The sequence below is a fragment of the Girardinichthys multiradiatus genome, chromosome 21 (genome assembly GCF_021462225.1).
Source record: "Girardinichthys multiradiatus isolate DD_20200921_A chromosome 21, DD_fGirMul_XY1, whole genome shotgun sequence".
Classification (NCBI taxonomy): Eukaryota; Metazoa; Chordata; class Actinopteri; order Cyprinodontiformes; family Goodeidae; genus Girardinichthys; species Girardinichthys multiradiatus.
This window is the reverse complement of record NC_061813.1, coordinates 15038064-15062340: the sequence shown is the minus strand read 5'-3', so window position 1 is coordinate 15062340 and position 24277 is coordinate 15038064. Positions and strand designations below refer to the sequence as shown.

General features: G+C 39.6%; 1 protein-coding gene across 2 annotated transcripts in view; it reads left to right on the top strand.

Moving 5' to 3' along the window:
• LOC124857944 (matrix metalloproteinase-16-like) overlaps window positions 1-24277 on the top strand; it is an 86966-nt gene that overhangs the window by 36443 nt on the left and 26246 nt on the right. For both annotated transcript variants that reach the window (XM_047349549.1, XM_047349550.1), the window contains one exon: window positions 16691-16852. In XM_047349549.1, coding sequence (XP_047205505.1) covers window positions 16691-16852 — 162 coding nt within the window. The remainder of the gene's footprint in view (window positions 1-16690; window positions 16853-24277) is intronic.

The following is a 24277-nucleotide window of genomic DNA, read 5'->3' as shown; positions in this document are numbered from 1 at the left end:
CTGAGCATCTGTCAAGACTCTACTTCCAGCAGTTTATCAGCTGTGTCTGCTAATAACATCTTATTAGATTTAAAGGACCACTTAATTTTTTTGAACGGCAACAGTGGCATTATATGTGTGTCGGGGCTGAGAAAATACTTTACTTTCTGCCTCTTTTTGCTTACTACAAAGAGTGCGTGAACGTTTGGTATGAGCTTGCGTTCAGGAAAAGAGGCTTTGTTTGATCAATACGTACAGTAAATGAACAAGACTTTCCAGTATTGAATTTGAAATCATCAGTTAGCCTCTCTCATTACACCACAAATATGTTTATTATAATAGTTTTAATAATTTTTTTTATAACGCATTATAATTCCTTGTTTGTATGTACGAACATGGCAATAAAGCTGATTCTGATTCTGATATACCACACATTAAAAACATGTTTGTGAAAGGAATAAATGTGTTTCTGGTGCTGCTATAAAAATGCTGACACCAGTAGCTAGTCTCAATATATATAAAACGTATATTTAAGGCTTAATAATCTTTTATTATTATTTTGTATTTTTCAGTGAGGGTTTTTTTTTTCACTGAAGGAATTCAGCTTAATTAGTTTCAGTTTTTACATCGCCAATTTTCAGGGAACTCAAAAAGACAAACAGGTCCAAACTATATCAAACTGTATGCATTCATTCCATTTCAAATCAAATTTAACTAAATTCATTTCAGTCTAATCTAATCTAATCTAATCATATCATCCGATTCAGATTATTTTATGTTTTAACTTCAAATAAAAATGCAATACAGACAAATTCAGTTGATCAATTTTGACCAATTAATGCTAATTGGTCAAAATTATCTACCTATGGTCAGTCAGTCAGTCATTTTCTACCGCTTATTCCATAGTGGGTCACGGGGGAGCTGGTGCCTATCTCCAGCAGTCTATGGGCGAGAGGCGGGGTACACCCTGGACAGGTCACCAGTCCATCGCAGGGCAACACACATACAACCATGCACACACTCATTCATACACCTAAGGGAAATTTTAGAGTTACTAAATAACCTAACAGGCATGTCTTTGGACTGTGGGAGGAAGCCGGAGTACCCGGTGAGAACCCACACATGCACGGGGAGAACATGCAAACTCCATGCAGAAAGACCCCAGGCCAGGAATTGAACCCAGGACCTTCTTGCTGCAAGGCAACAGTGCTACCAACCGCGCTACCTATGGTATCATAGCAAATTGGATTGATTCATTGTCCTTGCAGCAATCCCTCATCCTGAACAAGCATCTGCTGACAGTAGAAAGGAACCGATCCGACCACATGGGCATCAAACTACTGGCATCTCGACCTTTTTTTGATTAATTTTAAGAACACTTGAGGGAACTCATGCACCATTTATTGGGGATTTCACCTTTAAAAAGTCCAAAGTGCTCAGAAAATCATGAATCTATTGATTTAGTGCAAAATGTGTTCATTGCCAAATCAATCTGGTTCTGAAATCTAACATTTTCGTAAATGTGTCTCCTTTTTATTTGGTTTAACAAATGCAAACCAGTCATGACATCCAAATTCATTTTTATGCATGTTTATTTTTTTTGATGCCTAGATTATCTTTGTTAGAGTCTATCATTTTAGGTGTATTAAAATGTTTGTTATATCATGAAGGAATAACTTGCATAACATAGCAAACAAAATGTAACTTCACATTCAGCAAAAACAACATTAAAAAGATGCTTCCCGCAACTCTAGAAGCTTTTCAGAGCCCTTCAACTATTGCTTTTAGAGGCCTACAGTGGAATCGCTTTCAGGGATCAATAGATGAATGGAAGATTAAATTTATAGGCTACAATAAGGGGGATAGATTTAATAGAGTAAGAGGATGGGGTATAATTGCTCGAAACATCACGACATAAATGAAATTGGTATGCTGAGGCAGAAGCGCTGAAGGGCGGAAAGGAGAGGATTGTGGGGGGATTTAGAGGGAACTAGGGATAAGGCAGAAACAAAGAATTGGAACTGGACACGGAGATGATTAGATTGTCTTTCCACTGGATCTCAAATGTGTCAGTCCATTTTTGAAAGACAGCGATTTGCGAAAGCTTTTTTTTTTCTTTTCAGTTTTTGATTCCTGCTAGTTATAAAACGCAAACAAGCCAGCACTGATCTGTGCCTTATCACAAGGTCATCTTTGGGTAAAAGGCATCTGTGCTTGTCTGCACAATCAAAGCAATTCATGTAGGAATAGATAAGCTAGTTTTTATTCAGACATTCAGACAAAATAGCTTAGCATGACTGCACACAAACACCCAGTTTCATCCAGATTAAGACCTGGTATGTCTGGAAGGTCCTTCGGCCTCCAGCAGCATCACAGGAAACGTTGTAGCAACTAGGCATGTGAGCAATATCTCTACACAGGAAATAAGAGATTTAAGCGTTTTATTAAGTTCCTCAGCCATGCTTTCAAAATGAACCAAAGTGGTTAGAAAAACAAGTAGTCACCATGTGGAGAAAGAAAAGAATAATTTATGTTCCCAGGTACCAGGATTAGACTGCAGGAGCTCGGTTGCTGGGGCACCAGAGAACAGAGTCGGGATTGGCCGACCGAGAGGAAGCTGGAACAGCGTCGGCATCAGCTGATTGATTGATGGTCGCAGGAGAAAGCTTGTCTCCCCAGACGTCGATTGGCAGAACGGTTTATCATTGATGTCCAATCCCGTTACTAGATGGCACATTCAAAGCACCTGTCATTTTGGATGTTTGTACCCTCCAACAATGAAAGGAGATCAATTTTCAGCTTCTTAGCAGGGCAGATATTCCGTGTTCTGTGGAGTCAAGAAATAAAAAGAAAAGAAGAAGAGGGACAGAGAGGAGTGCAATGGAAATGATAGATACTAGAGTAGGAAGAGTACAAGACAGAAAAGATAAAGAGTTGTTGAGAAATAGAGGAGCATATGGTGTCCTTGCAGGTTTATTTTTAGTTTGCTTCTCCTACTGAGCGATGAGGAGGCAGCAGTGCACTCTGTCTTTTCCTTCCTGTTTCTGTTTTTCTGTTATTTCTCAGTCCTCCTTGCTTAATTTCTTCTCCCTGAGTTTGGTGCCTTTAGATGGAATTACATTTGATGCACCTCCATCCTTTTAAAACTATAAAAATGTATTCAATTTAGATATGGAAATGATTGCTTACCCAGATTTATCTGATAAAATGACTAGGAAACTTCTTCCTGGATATTTGGTTGGTCAGATCATTGAAAAGTTCATTTTTTTGTAATTTAATTTGAAACATTACATATATATTGATTTACACTAGGCAAGATATTTTAAATGTTTATTTCTGTTGATTTGTATCATTGTGGCTTACAGCTAACAAAAACCTGAAATTCCGCCAATTAAAAAACTTGAATATTAAATAGTGTGTTTTTAAATAAAGAAATGCCAGCTACTGAAAGTATGTCTGACTGAATAGAATATGCAATCAATAGTTGTTTGAATGCCCTTTTGCATCAGTTACTGTATCAGTCCCAAACCTTTAAACGGCCTTTGCTTCACTGCTTTTTTGAAGCTGGATTTTTTAATGGATGCTTGTGCACCTTTTTCAACCCCACTTGTTTTCCTTCCACTCAACTTTCCTTTCGTATGCATTCTGTGAATAGCCATCTGTGTCAGTGAGGTTTTGTGGCTTACCCAGTTTGTGAAGGATGTCAACTGGATAACTGCAAGCAGTCTTCCCCATAATTGTGTAGGCCATAACATAACATCTCTATTTAAAAAACCTATTTTATTGGCCTTCTGTATAATTCAGATTTTCCGAGAAACAGAATTTAGGATTTTCATTAACTATAAGCTATAATCATTAAAATAAACAGAAATAAATCTTTGCAATCTTTGGAAGGACTGCCTTGCACTTGTTGAGGTAAATGACTGAAATAAACTTTTTTAGCTGCATGTTGCAACTCACTTAGGAGTGAGTAACTTTGCGTTGTTGTCCAGATGTTGGAATTGCAGCATATGTTTGTATAAGTGCTGGAAAGAACGCGTCTGTATGTTGTTTGGACAAAGCTTCAGGATGTTGAGCGTGTCTGGAGAGTGAGGTACCGCTGTCTGCAGTCCGACTACGGTCACCAAGCCTGTGCATCGTCATACATTCAAATTTCCTATACTTTTTTTCTTTTTTTAGCCAGTGTGTCTGCAAATGAGTTCAAATGGTGTTTGGGCTTTTCATTCCATTCCAGTAAGTAATGGTTCTTTTTTCAGGTATAATTTGGTTCAAATAGTTACATTCTTTCTGTGTTTTGTGACTGTCTACAGTTTTATGGTGTCAGAATTCACGTCAGGGACTTTATTTTTGTGTCGACACGGAGGAGGAAATAGCTTGATAACGTTAAACCGTCAACATTTTTGACTGACTTTAGATGTTTTAAATATTGAGGAAATTTCTGTTGAAAATACTTGCAGAACATTGCACTAATAGAGCTTCATGTTATTTTAATAACTGGAAGTGGCTGTCACGGTCTATTTAGAGTGTTATTCAGTTTTGCGCCTTAATGTTTTTTGGTACACTACTTGGCATTGGTTATGGATTACAATAATATTTTAGTGGGACCAGGCAAAACACTGAAAATATCAGCAAAAGCCTTTTTTATAATTTGCTAATAATGTAAACCAAACAACAGCATATGTGTGTCTTCTTAGAAATTTGAGAATTAAAGAAAGTTGCAAGCATATCATTAGATAAAGGTGGAGGCCTGTAAAAACTTTAAATATGTCCATAGGGAAAAACTAACTTGATTTTTACAGTATTTTGATCAAAGCACTGTCAATAAAATAAAGTGAAAATTCAAGTGTGCAGGCCTTTCCCCATTCGATGAATATAATTCCTAATATGTCTTTTTAACTTAAAACTCTTTTTCAGACTATTCATTGATAAAAAATTAGCTTTTCATCTGTAAATTTACTGTATGTATCCTGGAATTTTTAGTTAAAACCACCAAATAAAAATGTATTTGTTAACTTATATTTAAAACCTTCCTCTGGCAAAGCTAAAGAAATAAAGTCCTACATCTGGGTGTGATCAAGTCAAGGAATGAATTCACACAAATTCGTCCTTCAGTTCAGCAGTCACCCAACATAATCACCTCCTTTGCAGAGACAATAAGTCCTCATTCTTTTCAGGTTGTGTGACTTGGAAAGACTCATCATTTGGCAGCTACAGTAAAGTTTTTTTAATCTTGCTTATTTGTTTCACTCTCTATCTTTGTCTCAATCTTTTCCTCTTTGTCTCTGCTTCTCTACCTTTCAGAGGAAATGAACTCAGGGAATCAAACATTTTTCTCACTACGAGGGTGGATCTACATCTTTGAGTGAAAACATATGTATAGACCCGACAACATCCAGCATGGCAGTTGAAGCAGTTCTTGTGGCTTAGTTTCTGTAAGTGGGAAAGCACTAGACATATACAGGGGTCGGACAATGAAACTGAAAGACCTGGTTTTAGACCACAATCATTTCTTAGTATGGTGTAGGGCCTCCTTTTGCGGCCAATACAGCGTCAATTCGTCTTGGGAATCTTGCCCAAGATTTGCGCTCCTTGCACCATTGAAACCAACGTTTGGCATTGGCATGAGTGACCAAAGGTTTGGCTATAGCAGCCCGGCCGTGTATATTGACCCTGTGGAGCTCCTGATGGACAGTTCTGGTGGAAACAGGAGAGTTGAGGTGCACATTCAATTCTGCCGTGATTTGGGCAGCCGTGGTTTTATGTTTTTTGGATACAATCTGGGTTAGCACCCGAACATCCCTTTCAGACAGCTTCCTCTTGCGTCCACAGTTAATCCTGTTGGATGTGGTTCGTCCTTCTTGGTGGTATGCTGACATTACCCTGGATATCGTGGCTCTTGATACATCACAAAGACTTGCTGTCTTGGTCACAGATGCGCCAGCAAGACGTGCACCAACAATTTATCCTCTTTTGAACTCTGGTATGTCACCCATAATGTTGTGTGCTTTTCAACATTTTGGTCTAAAAACACATAAACCAACAACATGCAAGTTGATGCACTTTTTTGAATTTGATAAAAAGCAGATCAAGGTCAGGGACTGGGAATGGGCCAGGATGCGATTCTATGGGTGAACATAAGAGCTTCACAGTGTCACTGTATTTAAAGCAGAAATGTCCTGATTGGTGCAGCTCTACAGAATATTTAGCAAAGTATAAAACCTGTCAGGCAACACGTTTCTATTTGGGGAAAACAGTTCTACTGTAATAAATAAAACCTGAAAAAAGTTTGGTGGCACAATCACAATGTGTTAACTCTAATTTCTATGAATTTATACAGTATGAGTTGAGTACTAATCAACTGTGGAAAGCTATCGTAGGTTTTTCTAGTAATATTTCAGGTGAATACATAGATTTAGGTTGCGGGCTGCATGGTGGCGCAGTTGGTAGCACTGTTGCCTTGCAGCAAGAAGGTCCTGGGTTCAATTCTCAGCCTGGGGTCTTTCTGCATGGAGTTTGCATGTTCTCCCCGTGCATGCGTGGGTTCTCACCGGGTACTCCGGCTTCCTCCCACAGTCCAAAAACATGCCTGTTAGGTTAATTGGTAACTCTAAATTGCCCTTAGGTGTATGAATGAGTATGGTTGTATGTGTGTTGCCCTGCGATGGACTGGCGACCTGTCCAGGGTGAACCCTGCCTTTCGCTCATAGACTGCTGGAGATAGGCACCAGCTCCCCCGTGACCCACTATGGAATAAGCGGTAGAAAATGACTGACTGACATAGATTTAGGAATAGTGAGCTGATAAGTCTGGCTGCGTTTGATAATACTCTTTCATTCTCATCAGTTCTATCATCCTTTCAGTTGGATTTGCCAGATACTGGTGTTTTTAACACCTTGTTTATTGTGGCAGAGTATATCTTCAGGAGTTACATAACCGTGTTTCCGACTGCCGGTTTTGGAGAGACTAAATGGATTTAGACCAATACTTTCACACTTTACCCCGCTGAAAATGAGATGAAGTGAGGAGAAACAAAAGCAAAGATATCACCATGCGCTCCTGCCCACCAGGCCGCCACTAGAAATAGATGGCCGCCCACTGGCAGCGGCATCAACTTTCCACGTGGGCGGTGAAACTCTCTTCCGCCCCCGCACATGAATATACACACACATAAACGCATGTATACAGTGTTAGAGGTGCACATTTCAGGCACCCGGGGAGACCTCCCACTAGTCATTCAGATGCTGTCTGAACCTCATGAGTGTTATGCTTAGCAAAACAAAAAGTATAAACAACCCCACCGAGAGTAGGTGTTTTTATGTGAATATAGTTTTCTCACTCTTGAAGGAGTATCACTTTGGATTCTATTTGCAGTATGTTAAGCCCTTTATTTGCATTTTAAAGATTTAAGCAGCCAAGTTAGACTTTCTGCAAACTCTAAGGATGGTACAGTTGAAACGTTTATTTATCCAGTCTGAAAACATGTACAATTGTGTTTAAGAAGGAACAAACACTTTGCTTAACTGAATAAGAAGCTTAAGAAGGAGAGAGGCTAAGTGTTGTAGTTGAAACCTTTGGGGTAGCTGTAGAAATATAAAACATCAGTTGTTCTGGGAGTGCTAAAAGCATCAGATGTGTTAACATCATTGAACAAACTGAAAGCGACAGCTGAAGTGGAAGCCTTTCAAGAGACCGGCTCTATTTTAAGTGTGTTTATGAATGCAGAAAAGAGAGTCCCATATATTTTGCAGTGGTTGCATGTACCTATATTGATTTTAAGTAACAGCCAAGGAGTGCACAGCTTCTTGAGGAAAACTTACCTAATTCTGACTTGTTTGCTGCAGAAACTTTATGTCTGCACTGCAGTTAAATGTCTACAAATGTTTCCTGGAACACCACTTGTGATTCCAGTTAATTCGTCAGTTATGTTGACCTGAGCAAATATTACACAAATATCCAGTTTGCATTTGCCAATAATAATATTAAACCTCCTCCCAATAATTAATGAACAAATCTCTATTGGCATTGCAGCAGTAAAGCCCCTCAGATAATTGCTGACCAGCTTTTTGCATGTTTCTACTGGTACTGATAATTTATCTTTGGTGATAGCCTCCAAGTCTTTGAGATTGGAAGGCCTCTTAGTCTTTAGCTCCCTCTATCAGAACTCGCTTGTTTTTAAAATTTTTGTAACTTTATCTAAAAGTTTGACAGCAATTATTTTATGAAACAGTGATACTAAGTCTATCCAGAACATTTATTCCAGCATTTTTGTGATGAGGTTACTAGGCACCATCTGACGTTAATATGCATAAATGCATCAACCATCTGTTGACTTACCATAACAAATGAATTAATAAAGAAAAATGGTCCAACGAAAACCTACACAGTCATGCCTGTCTTGGGTGCTCCTCAAAGACAAGTCTGCCAAAGTAAAAGTTTCCTGTAGCCTTGTAGCATTGTGTCACTCTTTTCTTTAAATTAGTTTACCACGGTGAACGGCGGCCTTCCATTCACCGGATTTCATTCCGCAGAAGTCTTTGTAAATAAATAATTACTCCGATGTGCATATGGGGCTCTCGTCTGTGGGCGTTTTGTTCTCTGACAAGCTCGTGAGAATTAAGTGTAATAGATTCGGCAGCACAAGTGTCGCTCGATCAGTGTCAACACGACGGGCAAAGAGAAGAAAAAGGAACAACAGATTGCCTTTTTCTTCACATACTTAATATGCATGCAGATAAATACAGTTTTTCCTATGTTAAAATAATAGAACAAGCCTTTTTTGAAACCAATTCTGATTTCTTTTCACTAGTTCAGAAGGTAAGAAGATTTTTAAAGATATTTTTAGGAGGAAGATCATCTCTGAAAGCCTGTGTTATCACTGGTAGTGTTCAAAGTTGGGAAAATACACCAAATGGCATTCTGCGTGTTATGTTTATGTCCTGTGAGGGTTTTTAGAAGCAGAGAGAGTGTAATAATAAAAGGAGCAGAATGTAACCATTGTGCTTTGGTTAAATCCCTAACAATGGTCACTCTGTCAAATCAGGCACACAGCTCTGGTTGGACAGCGAGCAGAGTGCGTGCCTCGGGCCCCTTTGAGCCAGGCACCAGACCACTGAACTGAGATCCTCTGGCTTCTTTTCAGTACAGCGCAGCACTCCTGGACAGCCGAGCACTCTCCACACAGACTTCCCTGTGTGGTTCATTGTTTGGGCTGCCACTTTTAGAATCTGATTTTACCTCTTACTTGAAAAACTGTATCTCAGGCTTGCCTCATGGTCAAGGTTGCTTGACATTTTATGACATCCGGCCCTGAACAAGCACCTTGTTTTAGTATTCCTTCTCCGGGTTCTTCATTTTCCTTTTCCTGCCATGCTGTTGAGCTCTCAGTCAGCAAATTATACAATCATATGTGATTGTAGGAGCTTCACCAGATTATAATCAATCTACATTACACTCTAATAATGTAAATAAATAAATTGGTCTCATAAACGATATCATACTTTGTCAATCCCTAACCTTTCTCAGGATTTTTATATATTAAAGTGAAAAAAAGTAACATGGAATATAACACTTTTAACTAAGGATTTTAAAGGAAATATGTAATGTGACACAAACCAATTCTACCAATGATCAGCTAATGTCTATTTGCTACCAATGTACTAAATACTAAAGAAATAAAACATAAACTTAATCTACACACTACTTGTCAATAAAGGGTCATTCTTATTAAAAGAGTTCTCAAGCTTGTACTTGTACTCGTTGTCTTCCGCTTCATCCAGGATGGGGTCGTGGGGGCAGCATAGTCAGTAAAGACGCCCAGATTTCCCTCTCCTCAGACAACCTCCTCCAGCTCCTCCAGGGGGAGCCCAAGGCGTTCACAGGCCAGCCAAGAGACATAGTCCCTCCGACGTGTTGTGGGCCATCCTCTGGGCCTCCTCCCAGTGAGATGTGCCTGGAACACCTCCTGAGGAAGGCGTTTGGTACCAGATGCCTCCTAGCAGGCCTCCTTAACTGACTCCTCTCAATGTGGAGGAGTAGAGGCTTTACTCTGAGCTCCTCCCCAAAGTTCCTGCCCATAGGTGAGGGTAGGAACATTGACCGACCGGTAAAGAGCTTTGCTTTCCAGCACAGCGTCAACATTACTGCGGCAGCTGCACCGATCTGTATGTTGATCTCACGCTCCATTCTCCCCTCACTCGTGAACAAGACCCCGAGATACTTGAACTCTTACACTTGAGGGAGTCCTTTCCTTCCAACCTGAAGAGGACAAGCCACCCTTCTCCAGTCAAGAACCGTGACCTCGGACTAGGAGTAGCTGATCTTCATCCCAGCCGCTTCACACTTGGCTGCGAACCGCCCCAGTGCATGCTGTAGGTTGTTGCTAGAGGGGCAAGCAGGACCACGTCATCTGCAAAAAGAAGAGACGAAATCCACTGGTCCCCAAACGAGACCCCCTCCGGCCCTTGACTGCACCTAGAAATCCTGTCCATAAAAGTTATGAACAGGACCGCTGACGAAGGGCAGCCCTGCCGGAGTCCAACATGCACCGGGAACAGGTCCGACTTAGTGCCGGCAATGCGAACCAAACTCCTGCTCCGCTTGTACAGAGATCGGATGGCCTCTAGTAAAGGGCCCCCAATTCCATACTCCTGGAGCACCCCTCACAGGGCATCACGAGGGACACAGTCAAATGCTTTCTCCAGGTCCACAAAATACATGTGGACCGGTTGGGCAAACTCCCATGAACCCTCGAGTACCCTGTAGAGGGTATAGAGCTGGTCCAGTGTTCCACAGCCGGGACGAAAACCACACTGCTCCTCCTGAAGCCGAGGTTCGACTATCAGCCGGACTCTCCTCTCCAATACCCTGGCATCCAACATGCACCGGGAACAGGTCCGACTTGGTGCCGGCAATGCGGACCAATCTCCTGCTCCGCTAGTACACAGAGCGGATGGCCCCTAATAAAGGGCCACTGACTCTGTACTCTTGGAGCTGGTGCCTATCTCCAGCAGTCTATGGGCGGGAGGCGGGGCAATATCGCAATATTAGTGTGTGTAATATTAACATTCCAAGTATCAGAAATTAATGTTAATGATATATTGAGCTTGATGGATTGACCTTTCCTGCAGTAGATGCTAATATTTCACTCAGTTGATAGATACTAAAGATACTAAAGGTCCATGAAGTGTTGGAGGCGTCATGATGACAGAAGAGCCAGATGGAGGAAAAAGTGAATTTATCACAACTTGTATAATCTACTCAATATCTAACAATAATACTCTTCTTCTATTTAGCGTTTTGTTGTTTTTTTGACAGTTTTCTGTTGACTAATCCCAGTGAAGCAGATTATCCTTTTGTGGTATTCTACTTGCTTTGCAATGGAATTACAAGAAATGTAAGAGGTTGTATGTCAGAAAATGCAGTACCTAACCAAACCAGCAGAAACATTTGGAAAAATAAAATCAATTTATGCTGGACGCCTTTTCCATGTCCTTTCCTGAAAGTGCAGTGTCAGCCGCAGTGGGGACTTGTGGGAGCTAAACAATGGGGAAAACATCTGAGCTCCTCTTGGACAAAGGGAGTGCTTATGTTTGCTAACTCTTGGCCGGCATGAAACAGACTAACAGCAGAAGTTGTTTTTCTACAAAAAGCGTGGAGGAATTTGACATTTCTCATCTCTGCTAGATGCCCTCTTCACAACAGATATACGAGGAACAGCTGTAGTTACTGTTTTTTATCTTTAGAATGATGGTAATCCCACATGGGGAAGTGTTGTTGGAAACTTGGTAGCTTGGTAGATTTGCTCACATGAGACAAAAAAAGATAAATGTGTGCATTGAGTATTTAAAAGAGAAACATAGCAAGTTCAGAGGCAGCCTGCTGGGCAACCTGTGTTTTTTTCTTTTGTTGCATGTCATGTATGAGGTGAACCAAGGGGGCCGCTTAGGCAGCGTTACGGGCTCCTGAAGGCACCTGCTGACAGCCTGGGTTATTACTGCCACCTAACGGCATCGACAAGAGCCCCGGCATGTGATTTGTGAGCCCCTTTGTTGTTATTTGTGTGGTTATGTCTCATATCCAGTCTTGCCATGTCAGGTTCGCGGCTCCAACCAGCTGAAGGTTTGCAGCAGCAGTAGCACGCACTGGGAGCAGGTAAATAATGGAGAACAGCCAGCCAGAGGGTTCAGGTTTCTAATCAAAAGTCCTGTTTACTTTCCTGTGAGGCCGGTGGGGAAAGGCAGAGCAAGGTACATGTGATCATAAATCTCCAGCCTCTTTCCTCTTCAACTCCATCTTCCTTCCTCTTTATCACTCTTTTTTTCTATCTTCTCAGCTACACTATCTCATTAGCAGCAACCTTGACCTATCCTAAGCTGAGTGTCAGCTAGACTGCGGCTGCCTCAGGCTGCCACTGTGATCATTGCCCACTTTACATAACAAAAAATAAACCGCATAATAATAATTTAGCCAGTGGTAATTTTTCACAATTTTTCCTCTTCAAAAATAGCTTTCATGCTTTAAATAGGAGCTTATTTTATGCTAAACCAGTAGATATATGGATGATGAATCACCGTTTGACAAGCGCTCTTGCTTCTGAACGACAAGAAAACAAAAATGAGACGAAATGTTGTTGACTGGGTTGCCACACAGGACCTGGGTATCTCTGTGATGCATTTCATGTCATGCATTGTTTATGTAGCCTCTATTTTCTGCCTTACGTTTGTGTTTGGGTTCCCTGACTGGTGGATGATGTTATAAATGCTTCGGTCAAAGGTTAGAGTTGTATAATTCATCTTCTCTATCTTTTGTGATCGCACCAACACAAGAACCTTGTACAAGATAAATTGAGCCGAGCCTCATCATTTTCCTTGTCTCAATTTTTTCAGGGTTTTTTACCCACTTTTCCTCACATAGATATCACTCCTAACGCCCTTTCTCCTTAGTTTACCCCACCTTTTTATCACTTAGTTCATCCACTCCAGAATCTTTTCCTCCCACTCATCTGCCTCTTCGTGGCCAAACCTTTTTCCACTTTTTTCATCTCTCTTGTTTACACTCCCCTTACTCTTTGTGTCTTTTATCCTCCTTAATCCGCATCATCTTCTACCCACCCTTCTGTGCTTTTCATGTCCATGTAGTAAACCCATCAGTCGATAATTAGTTGTACTTATGGCCCCGGGGGGCCGATGTGACATCCTGTCTACACTTTGAGCTACATAAGTGACTGAAACAAAGTGACAAAGCTGACCTCAAAGCTGAACCATGACACATTGAGGCTGACAGGAGACTGAGATGGAGAACGACAGAGGCAGCCCATCAATCGTTTTGGGCCCCTGATGTGACACGAGCAAGTGTTGAATCTGACTTCACAGTGCTGGCATGTATTTTTTACCTAATTTGTTTTTTAAAAGGGAAAAAAATATACAAAACAGGTCTTATTAATGGCCTCTACAGCTATTTGCATTGATAAATGTATTGTGTGCAATAGGCATAGGCCTTATGAGATTCTCATTGTAACCTAGCCTTGAATTAACGCTGTATTTACCCTACATTTAAATCGAAGCTGTATGACAAGATGTTACTGTTGTTATTTGAAACACAAAAGCAACAATTGTTCCCTCCTATTCCAGAATAACATAGCATATTAATTATTAGTTAGAATAATCTATGGCATATATATGTATTGTAATTTTGACACAGACTTTACCAAATAAAAACCTCAAATTTCCTTTTTAGGACAAAATAATATACCTTTTTATTTGTCTGCTCTTTGTAATATACGTTTATCAAACATGGCCAAAAATGCCAAATTTGAATTTGTGGTAAAAAAAAAAAAAAGAAATGTAGTGGACTTCAGCCATCTGATTGGCAGTGTGCAGCAAAAGGTAGGGGGACAGGATCTTACATTACACATTTCAAACTGTATGAAAACCTTTTGTATATTTTTATACCGGTTACCAGGCCATGTTTAGTGTGTACATTTTCTTTGTTGTCTGTACTGTTTGTGGATAGTAATAAATAATAAATTAAGTAAACAATCACATCAGAAAATGTATGCAATACCTAAGCCGGAAACAAAAACATGACCAAGCCTGTAACTGCAGGAGTGGAATATAAATTTGATGCTTAAAGCAAAAAGCACAAAAAATGTGGATGGTACCTCCTGCACTATGTTGAAATGCAACCTGGAAAATATATTTTATAAAAACATTTTAGCTTGACTGAACACACCAGTGAGGCTAAACAATCAACATTATAGTTTCATAAGCCATTTAAAGATGAACTGTTCTAGCAGTTCATTTCATTTTTGTTTATGTATGATTGGGCATGGGTTATTAGGAGATTCTGACAGTATGATACACCAAGGACAAAATACAATTGTTTCATATTCTATTTGAACAAAAATGTTTAAGAGCATCTATTTTCGTTTGTTTAAAAAAATAAGAACCCAATATTTTTAATATTTTTGGAAAAAGTGTAGCAGATATCGACATAATTGGTTGTAACAGCTATAACAAAATCTGTTTTTTTATTTTATTTTGATGAACACATTAATACTTAATTTTAGAAAAGATTTACCTGATATGAATCTTTGTGACAAAGATGCTAAAGCTCAAGGTGAGTGGTGGGGCCGTGGGTGATGGTAAAGAAAGGAAAGCCTTCAGAAAAATGAGCGTTACTTAACATCGACCTTGCAAAACCCATCAGTAATATTGCTATTTTAAGTTTTCTGATATCTTGCAGCCCTTTTGTACAGTAAATGCGCCTGTTATTACTTTTTTCCCAACATTCTCTTTGTTTAAAAATAATTTTGAGTGCCAGGCAGGCTGATGTGAAATTGTCGATTAGTAAAGTTAGTGAGCCTTACATCGTGCTGTTAACATTACACACATGCTGACTCATAGTTTGTTGCTAAATTTAGCTTCAAAATAGAGTTAGCTTAAAATGATAAATGAATTGTGATCCTTTAATACCAAACCTAAGACAGTCCCTGTTTTTAGCAAGCTAAAATATTTCAGCAATAGGTGGGGGAGGGTGCTCTATTCTCCTACTACTGAAAAAACTTGGGCTACCTCAGGAACAGTAGAAGGTATATTTTTGATATTTTAAAAACCATGGCTGTGCTTTGTTGATACCTGAAACTGACCCATGCCCAGGTGTGATTATAAAGTCAAAATGATTTCACATTTTATAATATATAGATCTTGTCTCTAACCTTCATGAAATTACAACTAAGATCCTTTGCAACCCTATCTGAGTGTGGAGGACAAAATGTATTTTTTCTGTATAAAAAGTCTACAGCCTCAGATAAGACTCTGCACTTTTATACACAGTTATTGAGCCAGTCATCTGTCCCAGTGTGCTAGCTATGAATTACAGTCTCTCTGTAAGACAGATGTTTTGATGTTCAAAACTTCATTGAACACTTTTATTTTCCTGCCTCCACAGATATTAAAAGTCTCCGCCTCTCTTTGTTTGACATAAAGCACGTCTCCAGGTGCTTGTTCCTGGTTACAAGCTTGTGTAAATTTTCTACTTTTTGGCTGTGGAGGACTTCCCATCAAGCCTGTAAAGACTCACTGACATTTATGGAGTCAAGTATCACTCAGAGTGTCCTAATTAAAGCCATTTGCGTGAGCTGGCCCAGTTCATAAATTCTGTTCCTGCTTGGAAGTGATCTGAATTGGTGGGTCCATTTGCTGATGTGTTATTCATGTGACAGATTTGCAGCCGATAAGTGCCTCGCTTTACTAGGAATTGCCATAAATAAGTGATGCTTTTTTTCCATCCCTGTCTAGTGTGATAAGAAAGAGAGATATTGGTTAAAATAAGGCAAGGTGGGAGCTAGGGAGCACAGATGGGGCAGCATTTTAATGTTAAAAAGCTAAATCACATTTCCCACATTTGACCATCACAGTAAATATTATTCAATATGTTAGATGCAAAATGGAAACAAGGAGGTTTTGGCTTATGACACTGAGAAAAGACTACTCTGGTACACCTAAACAAATCTAGTTCAACTGTTTTATTCATTTGCTGATTTATTAAATAAGTGACTGTAAAGGTTAAACTAGATTTTATTTAGGGGTATCAGAATTAGTGGGTCTGAATGTAAGTGGGTGCCACTCTTTTAAAATTTTTATTTGTAAAATAAAAGACTACTTTGTGTCGATCTATCATATTAGATCCCAATAAAATCCACTTTCTCTGTCTCAAAATGTCATTGGTGTACCTCTGCTTAAGGCTAATGACCGAGTAAAAAATTTTCTGTGCCCAGTAATGCGGAGTTTTGGATGTATTCATATACGGGTCTAATAAAGGTTTAGGAATTCAGTGCAGTGAAAGTAGAGCATCTGTCCTTGGTCACTTTAGAGCCATACAGGGACTGCTTTACCTTCTAAATGTGAAATACAAAAAACTATTCTTGTTATGGCATCTTTTTTTCAGCAGTCAGTACAGAACTTGGAAAAGTTGACTGAATTTCCACCAGCTACTCTGGCACTGCCAATCAGAACAGGTGCAACCTGACCAGCTGTAAGGTGACCAAAAAAAAGAGCCCCTAAGGCCAGCCAAGATTTTTATTCATCTACATTTGCATGTGAGAGACATAAGATGCTTCAAAACAATTCACTGCCAGCAGCAGCAAAAGCACCACTGAACACAGAGCTACTCCATTTTTCTGCTCACTCCCACCTCTCATTTCTGTTCCCAGGTAACGATTTGTTCCTGGTAGCCGTCCATGAGCTTGGCCACGCACTGGGCCTCGAGCACTCCAATGATCCCACAGCCATCATGGCTCCGTTTTATCAGTACATGGACACGGACAACTTCAAACTTCCCATGGATGACCTGATGGGAATCCAGAAGATTTACGGTAAGGGTCCCCCATCCAGCTTGATTATAATTAAAAAAGTAAACCTGCCAACCACTGACACAACAGACTTTGAAACTTTATCTGCATGTTGATATGAATAAAGGAGTAGGTGTGTGATGACACATTGAATTGAAGGACTTGGCAAACTGCAGATAATGTACGAGGGAGCCAACAGCATACTGACTAGTGTCATGATTTCTCTCCAGATCCTTTTAGCTTCAGGGATTTTTAACACAATGCAGTAAATCTTGCTTATCCCCAGCGGTCATCAGGCGAGGTGTGGGGTACACCCAGGACACCCTAGTCAATTTGGGATGGCCAATTAAACTAACATGCATACATTTGGTTGGTGAGAGAAAGCCAGAGTACCTACAGAGAACCCACACATGCACAGGTGAAACATGCAAACTCCATGCAGAAAGACCCTGGCTGGTAATAAAAACAACAACCTTCTGTCCAAGTTTTATCAGTTTGAGTAATTTTAGATTTTGAACTAGAGATCCAGAGAGATTTTACTTGTATAGTGCTTAGAAACAGCACAGTTGACAATTCAACATGATAAATTATGACATAAATCCAAAGAAATCCACAGTAAAAGTCAACACCAAACAACATGGGAAAAAATATATGTTTTTAAGAGTCAAAACATTAAATGAGTCAGATGCCTGTCTGATGTGCAACTGTGATTTATTCCACAGTTTAGAGGCAGTGACAGAGAAAGCACGATCACCTCTAAGTTTTCTCTTTGCTTTACAAACGACCAACAATTGCTGATCCGTTGACCTGAGAAAACTTTAAGGACCACAGGGTTGAAGCACAAAGACATTTAAAAATAAAAAGAAGAATTTTAAAATCAACTTTATAAACAAAACATAAGCCAGTGAAGTGATGGCAAAACTGGGATTATGTGCTCGCATTTTTCTGGACAATTTAGCAACCAAGCTTTAGCAATTTGCACTAGCTGTAGACAAACAAGTACTGTAGTCAAAGTTGTAAGAAACGGCTTGAATAAAATCTCAAAGTGATGCCAAGAAAGAAACAGTGCAGCTTTTGTAAGTCGTCTTGAGTTGATAGAAACTGGACTTGACCACTGAGCTAACCTGTGTATCAAGATTAAAACTGATCTTAAGCCTTATACCGGAGTTTGTTGCAACTGGTTTTAAATGTTGACTCAACAACAGCAAGTCTGGAGGTATCCATAAGTCCAAACATGATGGGAAGGTCTTACTGTCATTAAAGTCCGGAAAATAAATTGATTTCCATGCCTTAGTTTATTTAATGCACACATGCAGTGGACTTGTAGAATATCAATTTTCTCACTTCAGTGACATATAAATTTGGCTATCATCAGAATAAACATGGAACGCAATACCATTTTTTAAAGATTGAATCCAAGCGGAGATAAGTACAGGGAAGATAGAAGAGGACCTACAATAAATATTTGAGGGACTCCATACGTGTGAGGCGCTATAGAGGACTCATCAGTTTCAACACGGATAGAAACGCTCTTTCCTGATAACTAGGTGCTAAACCACTCCAGAGATGGGATCATCAATTACAGTCCTAGAATCTAACTTTAGTGTCTAAAAGGTTCATTCTCATGCTGGTTTGTATCTTATCTGTATGTCACTCCGTAAACCCAACATGTGGTCATAAAAACAAATTGAAAGTTGTGGAGGCTACTTCAGTGCCTTTGTAACTGTGTTGTGGGCCTGCCTGATGCTAACGTGCCAGCAGCTAACATCTTTACATACGGGTGATATAGTGGTGCACCTGCTGTATAGCCTGCGTCTGCGTGTCCTCATGTGTGTGCATCTCCGAGATGAAATCGGAAAACTTTAAAGATATTGGTTGGGACTCCCGCCTCCCAAATAGCAGTAGAGCAGCTGATTCCCATGGGGACTGGGAGCAGCCTGCTGTAGAGACATTGCTTTCCAATTTCAGATTTCTTAGATACATTTCTGTGATACTTAAACCTTAAGAGACTGGAGAATTTCAGCTTCACTCTTAAGCTGTTTAATCTCATACATCTAAAGGTACTACTTACCTATTATCCTCTAAGCAGGAGAAAAGCAATTATGTTTTATCATATATGTTTGATGTATATGAAATGGCAAATAAAAAATGAATTACTATTATTACCTGTAATATGATAAGCTACTGCTTTTCTGTCACAGTAATTTGTAAGAGGCCACAATACCTTAACTTGCTCCTTAGTGCTGAAAAAGACGTTGCTGGTTTCCAACCATTAGATCGGAAAATCTCTTCACACACAGATTACATCAAAGATGAATATCTAACTTTAATACCCCAGGCTTCTTCATTACTGCAGTGCCTACAGTACACACTCTTTGCTGATACCCATTTTGAATTGACAGTGATTGCAGAGAGCTTTGTCTAATCATAAAGCTGATAGAACTAGAGGGCAGAAGTGTGAAATTCAATTAAATGGTGAAGGATTTATGTAAGCACCAGCAAAGTTCCTTATTTTTGGCACATAACCTCTGACTAGATGTTTTCTTTTAATCTAACGTGAAAGATAAAGTACTTATTTGAATATTTGTTTTAACTCGAGTGTTTATCCCGTCTCGACCGCCAATCTGTCTGACTTGTGGAACCCAGTTGATGGAAAGTGACGGTGTTGTCAGTTACAGCTGTCGTTGTTGTAAACTAGTCCCACTCTGCTGAGACAACTCAGGGAACACACACTCACAGAAAACAACCTGCCATCTGCCTATATGGGCAGGCCCATGTGGGAATGACTGACCCGGGCAAGCGATCAAATCTCATCTCATCCCTCTCATGTTTTACTTGTCTCCTCTCCTCCCTCCTCCTCCGTTTTTCCAAGAGCTGAAGGGCAGAATGAGTGATGGCAGCTCCTCAGCCTTGTTTCTACCCTGCTGCAGATGGCCTGGTTTTCTTCCTTGTGGCAACACTGATCAACTGATGGAACAAAACAGGGACAAGGTGGCAGGTGTAAAGATGGATTACAAACAGAAGACTTGACTAGGTGAAGGTCCAGATGAAGACAGAGTTGTAGAATGAGGGAGTGATGGGGGGTCTTTTTATTTGTAGTCAGTGGGAGTGTGGAGAGTGAAACAAGCAATTCTGGGATTTTAGACACCAGTTAGATTTGCCTAATGATGAGGAGAGATTGCAAGTTGTGGAAGTGTTTATTATTCCAGAGATTATGTCTACTCTGCCGCTTGGTTCTTTTTATTCTCTAGATCAGTTATTTTTCTCTTACAAACTCTGATGAACACAATTATTAAAAAGTAACAAACAAATTCATAAATTCAACTCACTACCATAGATTATACAAAGATCTAAAGCAAAATATTTCCTTTTTTAATTCATGGACAATTAATGTTTTTCTCATACTCCTGCCCTTTTAAAAACTATTTCTGCCCATATCCTCAGATTACAAGGATACATCGTGATGTTGCCAAATTAAGAACTAGATCAGTGTTCTTTTAAAGTTATCATTGAGAGAGGCTTGAGTCAGTACAGCTAAGTTCTGAGTTTGGAATCCTAGTCGTGAACATTTATTTCCCATGATCCACTTTGGGTGCGATTGCATGTGATATTAAAGTGCCTCATCAAACATGCGTGAAGTAGTAGTTAGGTAGGTACGAGCAATTAATGGTAGCATTTATTGTTATAAATAAGGAATTAGTCATCCTTTGATTATGTTGATAAACTCTAACTTACTGTTCTTACAAATACCAAAAACTGTTTGTTTCAGATTGTTACTTGGTTGTTTGAGCTGTTTTTCTACCATCGGTTTCATGATGAAATTGTAAATCGTAAACACGACGCTGTGTTTATGTTTCAATATATAATTCAGTAGTATTATTCTGTGATGTTTCACAGTAGAGTTTTAGCACAGAATGTGCCTGAACATGTAATGGCCTAATTTTATTTTCGGAGCAGCAGGTTTTTGGGAGGTGCAGACAGTATGTGGTGCCAAAAGCTGTGATGGATTTTCACAATTTTGAATTTTATCATTGCACTAAAACTGACCACGCATGATTGAAGAAGTTCCTATCACTTTTAAATCATCTGTGTGACACTATGGTAGGACCTGAGTTTAAAATAAAACAATAAACATTGACTGTATTTATAATCTATCACCACTAAAGAAAAATATTTTTTTTTTAGTCTGGATCATCTAAAATACTTTGACTAGTCAAACCTGAAATAAATAATTATGAACCAAACAGAGATTTCTTAAAACATTTTGGGATTTATAAAATCTTAGTTTAATTTGTAAATAAAGTGCTTTTCTACGGCTTTAGAAACATTTTAGAATGAGACAAGCATGATCTTTTCAATCTTAGCTTCTGGGTTGACATTTTAATGTAGAAAATGTTCATGAAAGGACATATATAACCAGCCTTGACAACAGAGCTGGTGTAGGACTCTAAATTTGAACCCTTCTGTTCTAACCTCTGACATCATTGCATAGAAATGAAATAGTCCAGATGAACCACACAGAGACACACTCTAAACAATCCAAATATTCCACAGCACTTCATAAATTATATTTATCATTTTTCTACTTAAAATACAGAATGGCATTTAAGAAAATTATAAATATTGCCAGTTCTGATTAGAATTAAAGCTGATTAAAAGATACAGTATAAGCTTTTAAAGTGCAACACACAAAAAAAAAGTTTTTTATAACACTTTTTTTGCAGGATTGCGTTCGGGTGCCAAGGGTCCTCAGTGTGAATTTTGGTAATTCTTCCCTTGTTATGCTTTGAGTGTAATGTCCTACTTTCTTTATAAGCCATTCATGCCTTTTCTTGGCTTATTTAGCTGAACAAATATGCAGTATCCAAACATAATTTCACAGATTCTCTGTGTAATCCGTACGGCAAGCTATCTGAGTTCACCGATCAGATTCCTGCCCTCTGTTTTCATGTGTTATCTGTGAATCAGCATGGTCACCACAGCTCTGAGCCAACATGTTACCATGTGTGCATATTTGCGAGTTTGTCGACATGTCTATCAGGCCCTGAATCTCTGCACGCTTACATGACTGCACAGTACTTTGTCCCCACTAATCCGGGGATGTGTTTCAGGGGATTTGACTCAGTGAGTGAATAGAATCAGTATCACATGGGTCAGCTGATGGGTTTTACAAACTGGGCAGAATCTTAATTCAGCTAAATTAATGTTTAAATTGTTTTATTTGTTGTTGATGATTGCTCTGTATTGATTGACCCATTTAGTACATTTTTATATTGTCCTCATTTGTTGGCGTTAAATAGTTTCTTTCCTTTTTCAAAACACTTCTACATTTAAACTGTTTGGGGTGTTTTCAGGACAGGGTGTCACTGGAGTTGTTTGTTGCAAACGCACCATCATGGGGTTAAATCACTATAGGCCTGTCACCCTTATTTTTGTGGTCCTTATATCCGCTGATGTTGAAGTATCTGAAGGTCATCACAGCCCCTCTGCTGGACCCCTTGGTCTAATCCAGGACAGTGATGAGTCAGGTGATGGATCAGGTGCCTGTTGCGGCAGCAATCCAGGGATGCTGTCAAGCTAAGGAAGTCTCCTCAACCCTGCTGACATGCCTTCCCTGGTGGAAGCAGAGACTGAGGACTTGGAGACGGACTCGTTCATCACCCAGGCTGAATTCACCAAAGTGGTTAAAACTCCATGGTGGCAAGGCTTTGGAGGTGGATGAGATCAGCCCTGAGTAACTCATGTCTTTGGATGTTGTGGGGCAGTTGTGGCCTCGTCAACGTCGTGTGGCTGTCTGGGACAATGCCCCTGAACATGAGAAGGGAGACCGGAGGGTGTGTTCCAATTACAGGGGGATCACACTCCTGAGTCTCCCTAGGAAAGCTTATGCCAGTATCTTAAAGTATCTTGGAGTTTTGTTGAAGAGTAAGGGGAGAATGGAGCGAGATTTGACAGACAGATTGATGTGGCTGCCGCAGTAATGTGGACACAATGCTGTTCTGTTGTGGTGAGAAGAGAGCTGAGCCGAAAGGCGAAGCTCTCAATTTACTGGTTGGTCTACCTTCCTACCCTCATCTTTGGTTGTAAGCTCTGGGTCATGACTGAAAGAACTAGATCCTGGATACAAGCCTTGCCCCTCCATAACTGTCCAACCTCCTTCATGTTTCCATCCTCTCACGCTTCCTTGGATTCTCCTCCTCCATACACTTGTCTGTTCCCTCCGCCCGTCTCACCACCATTGGGAGCAGAGCATTCATTCTCTCTGCTCCTTGTTTCTGGAATCCATTACCATCCCAACTCAGAAACATTGATTCACTTCCTCATTTCAAATCACAACTCTAAAACACATCTGTTTATGACTGCATATTCCGTCTGATGGCTATTGCTCTGTCTATTTCAATGTTTTGTCTTTTTTTTTTGTTTTGTCTGTTTTACGTTATGGTTTTATCGTTTTTTATTGTTGCTTCTTTTATTGTGTATTATTGTACGGTTTTCTTATGGTGGTGAGAAAGGTCCCATGAAATAAATTGTATTATTACAAGCGGCTGAAATTAGCTTCCACTTATCCCGGATAAGTGTCTTCGCTGATGAACACTTAACAGTCAGTGTGTCCAGATCGATCCCATGCATTTTTACACTAATTCAACCATTTCTTTCTCTTCAGTAAAAACACAGTAAATATACATTTTTACCAAAAACTTTTATTTTTATTTGCTTGTTTATATATTTATATTTAAAATGTTGTCATTGAGAGCAAAGTGGAACTGAATTCAAATTCCTCGTTTGTGTGCACAAACTTGGCAAATAAACCTGATGCTGATTTGCAACTTTCATATTACGGTCATCTATTCCTGCATTAATACATGGCACTCCATGTCACCCCAATCAACACATGGCAACTCATATCACAGTTACAGAGTGTGTTATTCATGCGTCATCATTTGCTCAATTATTCATCCACACGACCCACTTGTTTGCGTTCCTTCTGCCTCCTTTACCTTTCTCTGTTTTTCCCATGAACACGCCAAACTCCTTCTCCCATGTACCTCATCAATGTAAAGTAGCACTCAGCCTTGTTCAGGCATCCAATGAGGAAGGAGTTAGATTTTTTTTCATTTCTAACCATCATAGAGAATGCATCTGTGAAGATGAAAGCTTTAGAAGGTTGGTTTAAAGCGGCGTTTAATTTAGGAATAGATGGGCACATGCAGTCTTGGCTGCCTTTTATGATATGCCCTGGTCATAATGTCTGACAAGCATTTGTTTTATATAATGTCACTATGAAAGGAAAATCTTCCTCTATTTCACCCACATTTATTCAGTGAGAAAATAAATGCCAAATTAAAGGAATAATAAAACATTTGTAAGGCTAGAACTGTTTTCTATTGGTTCTGGGTGTAGGGACTGGCACTGGCCATGGAAGAACATTGATTTTGTGTCTGGTTAACC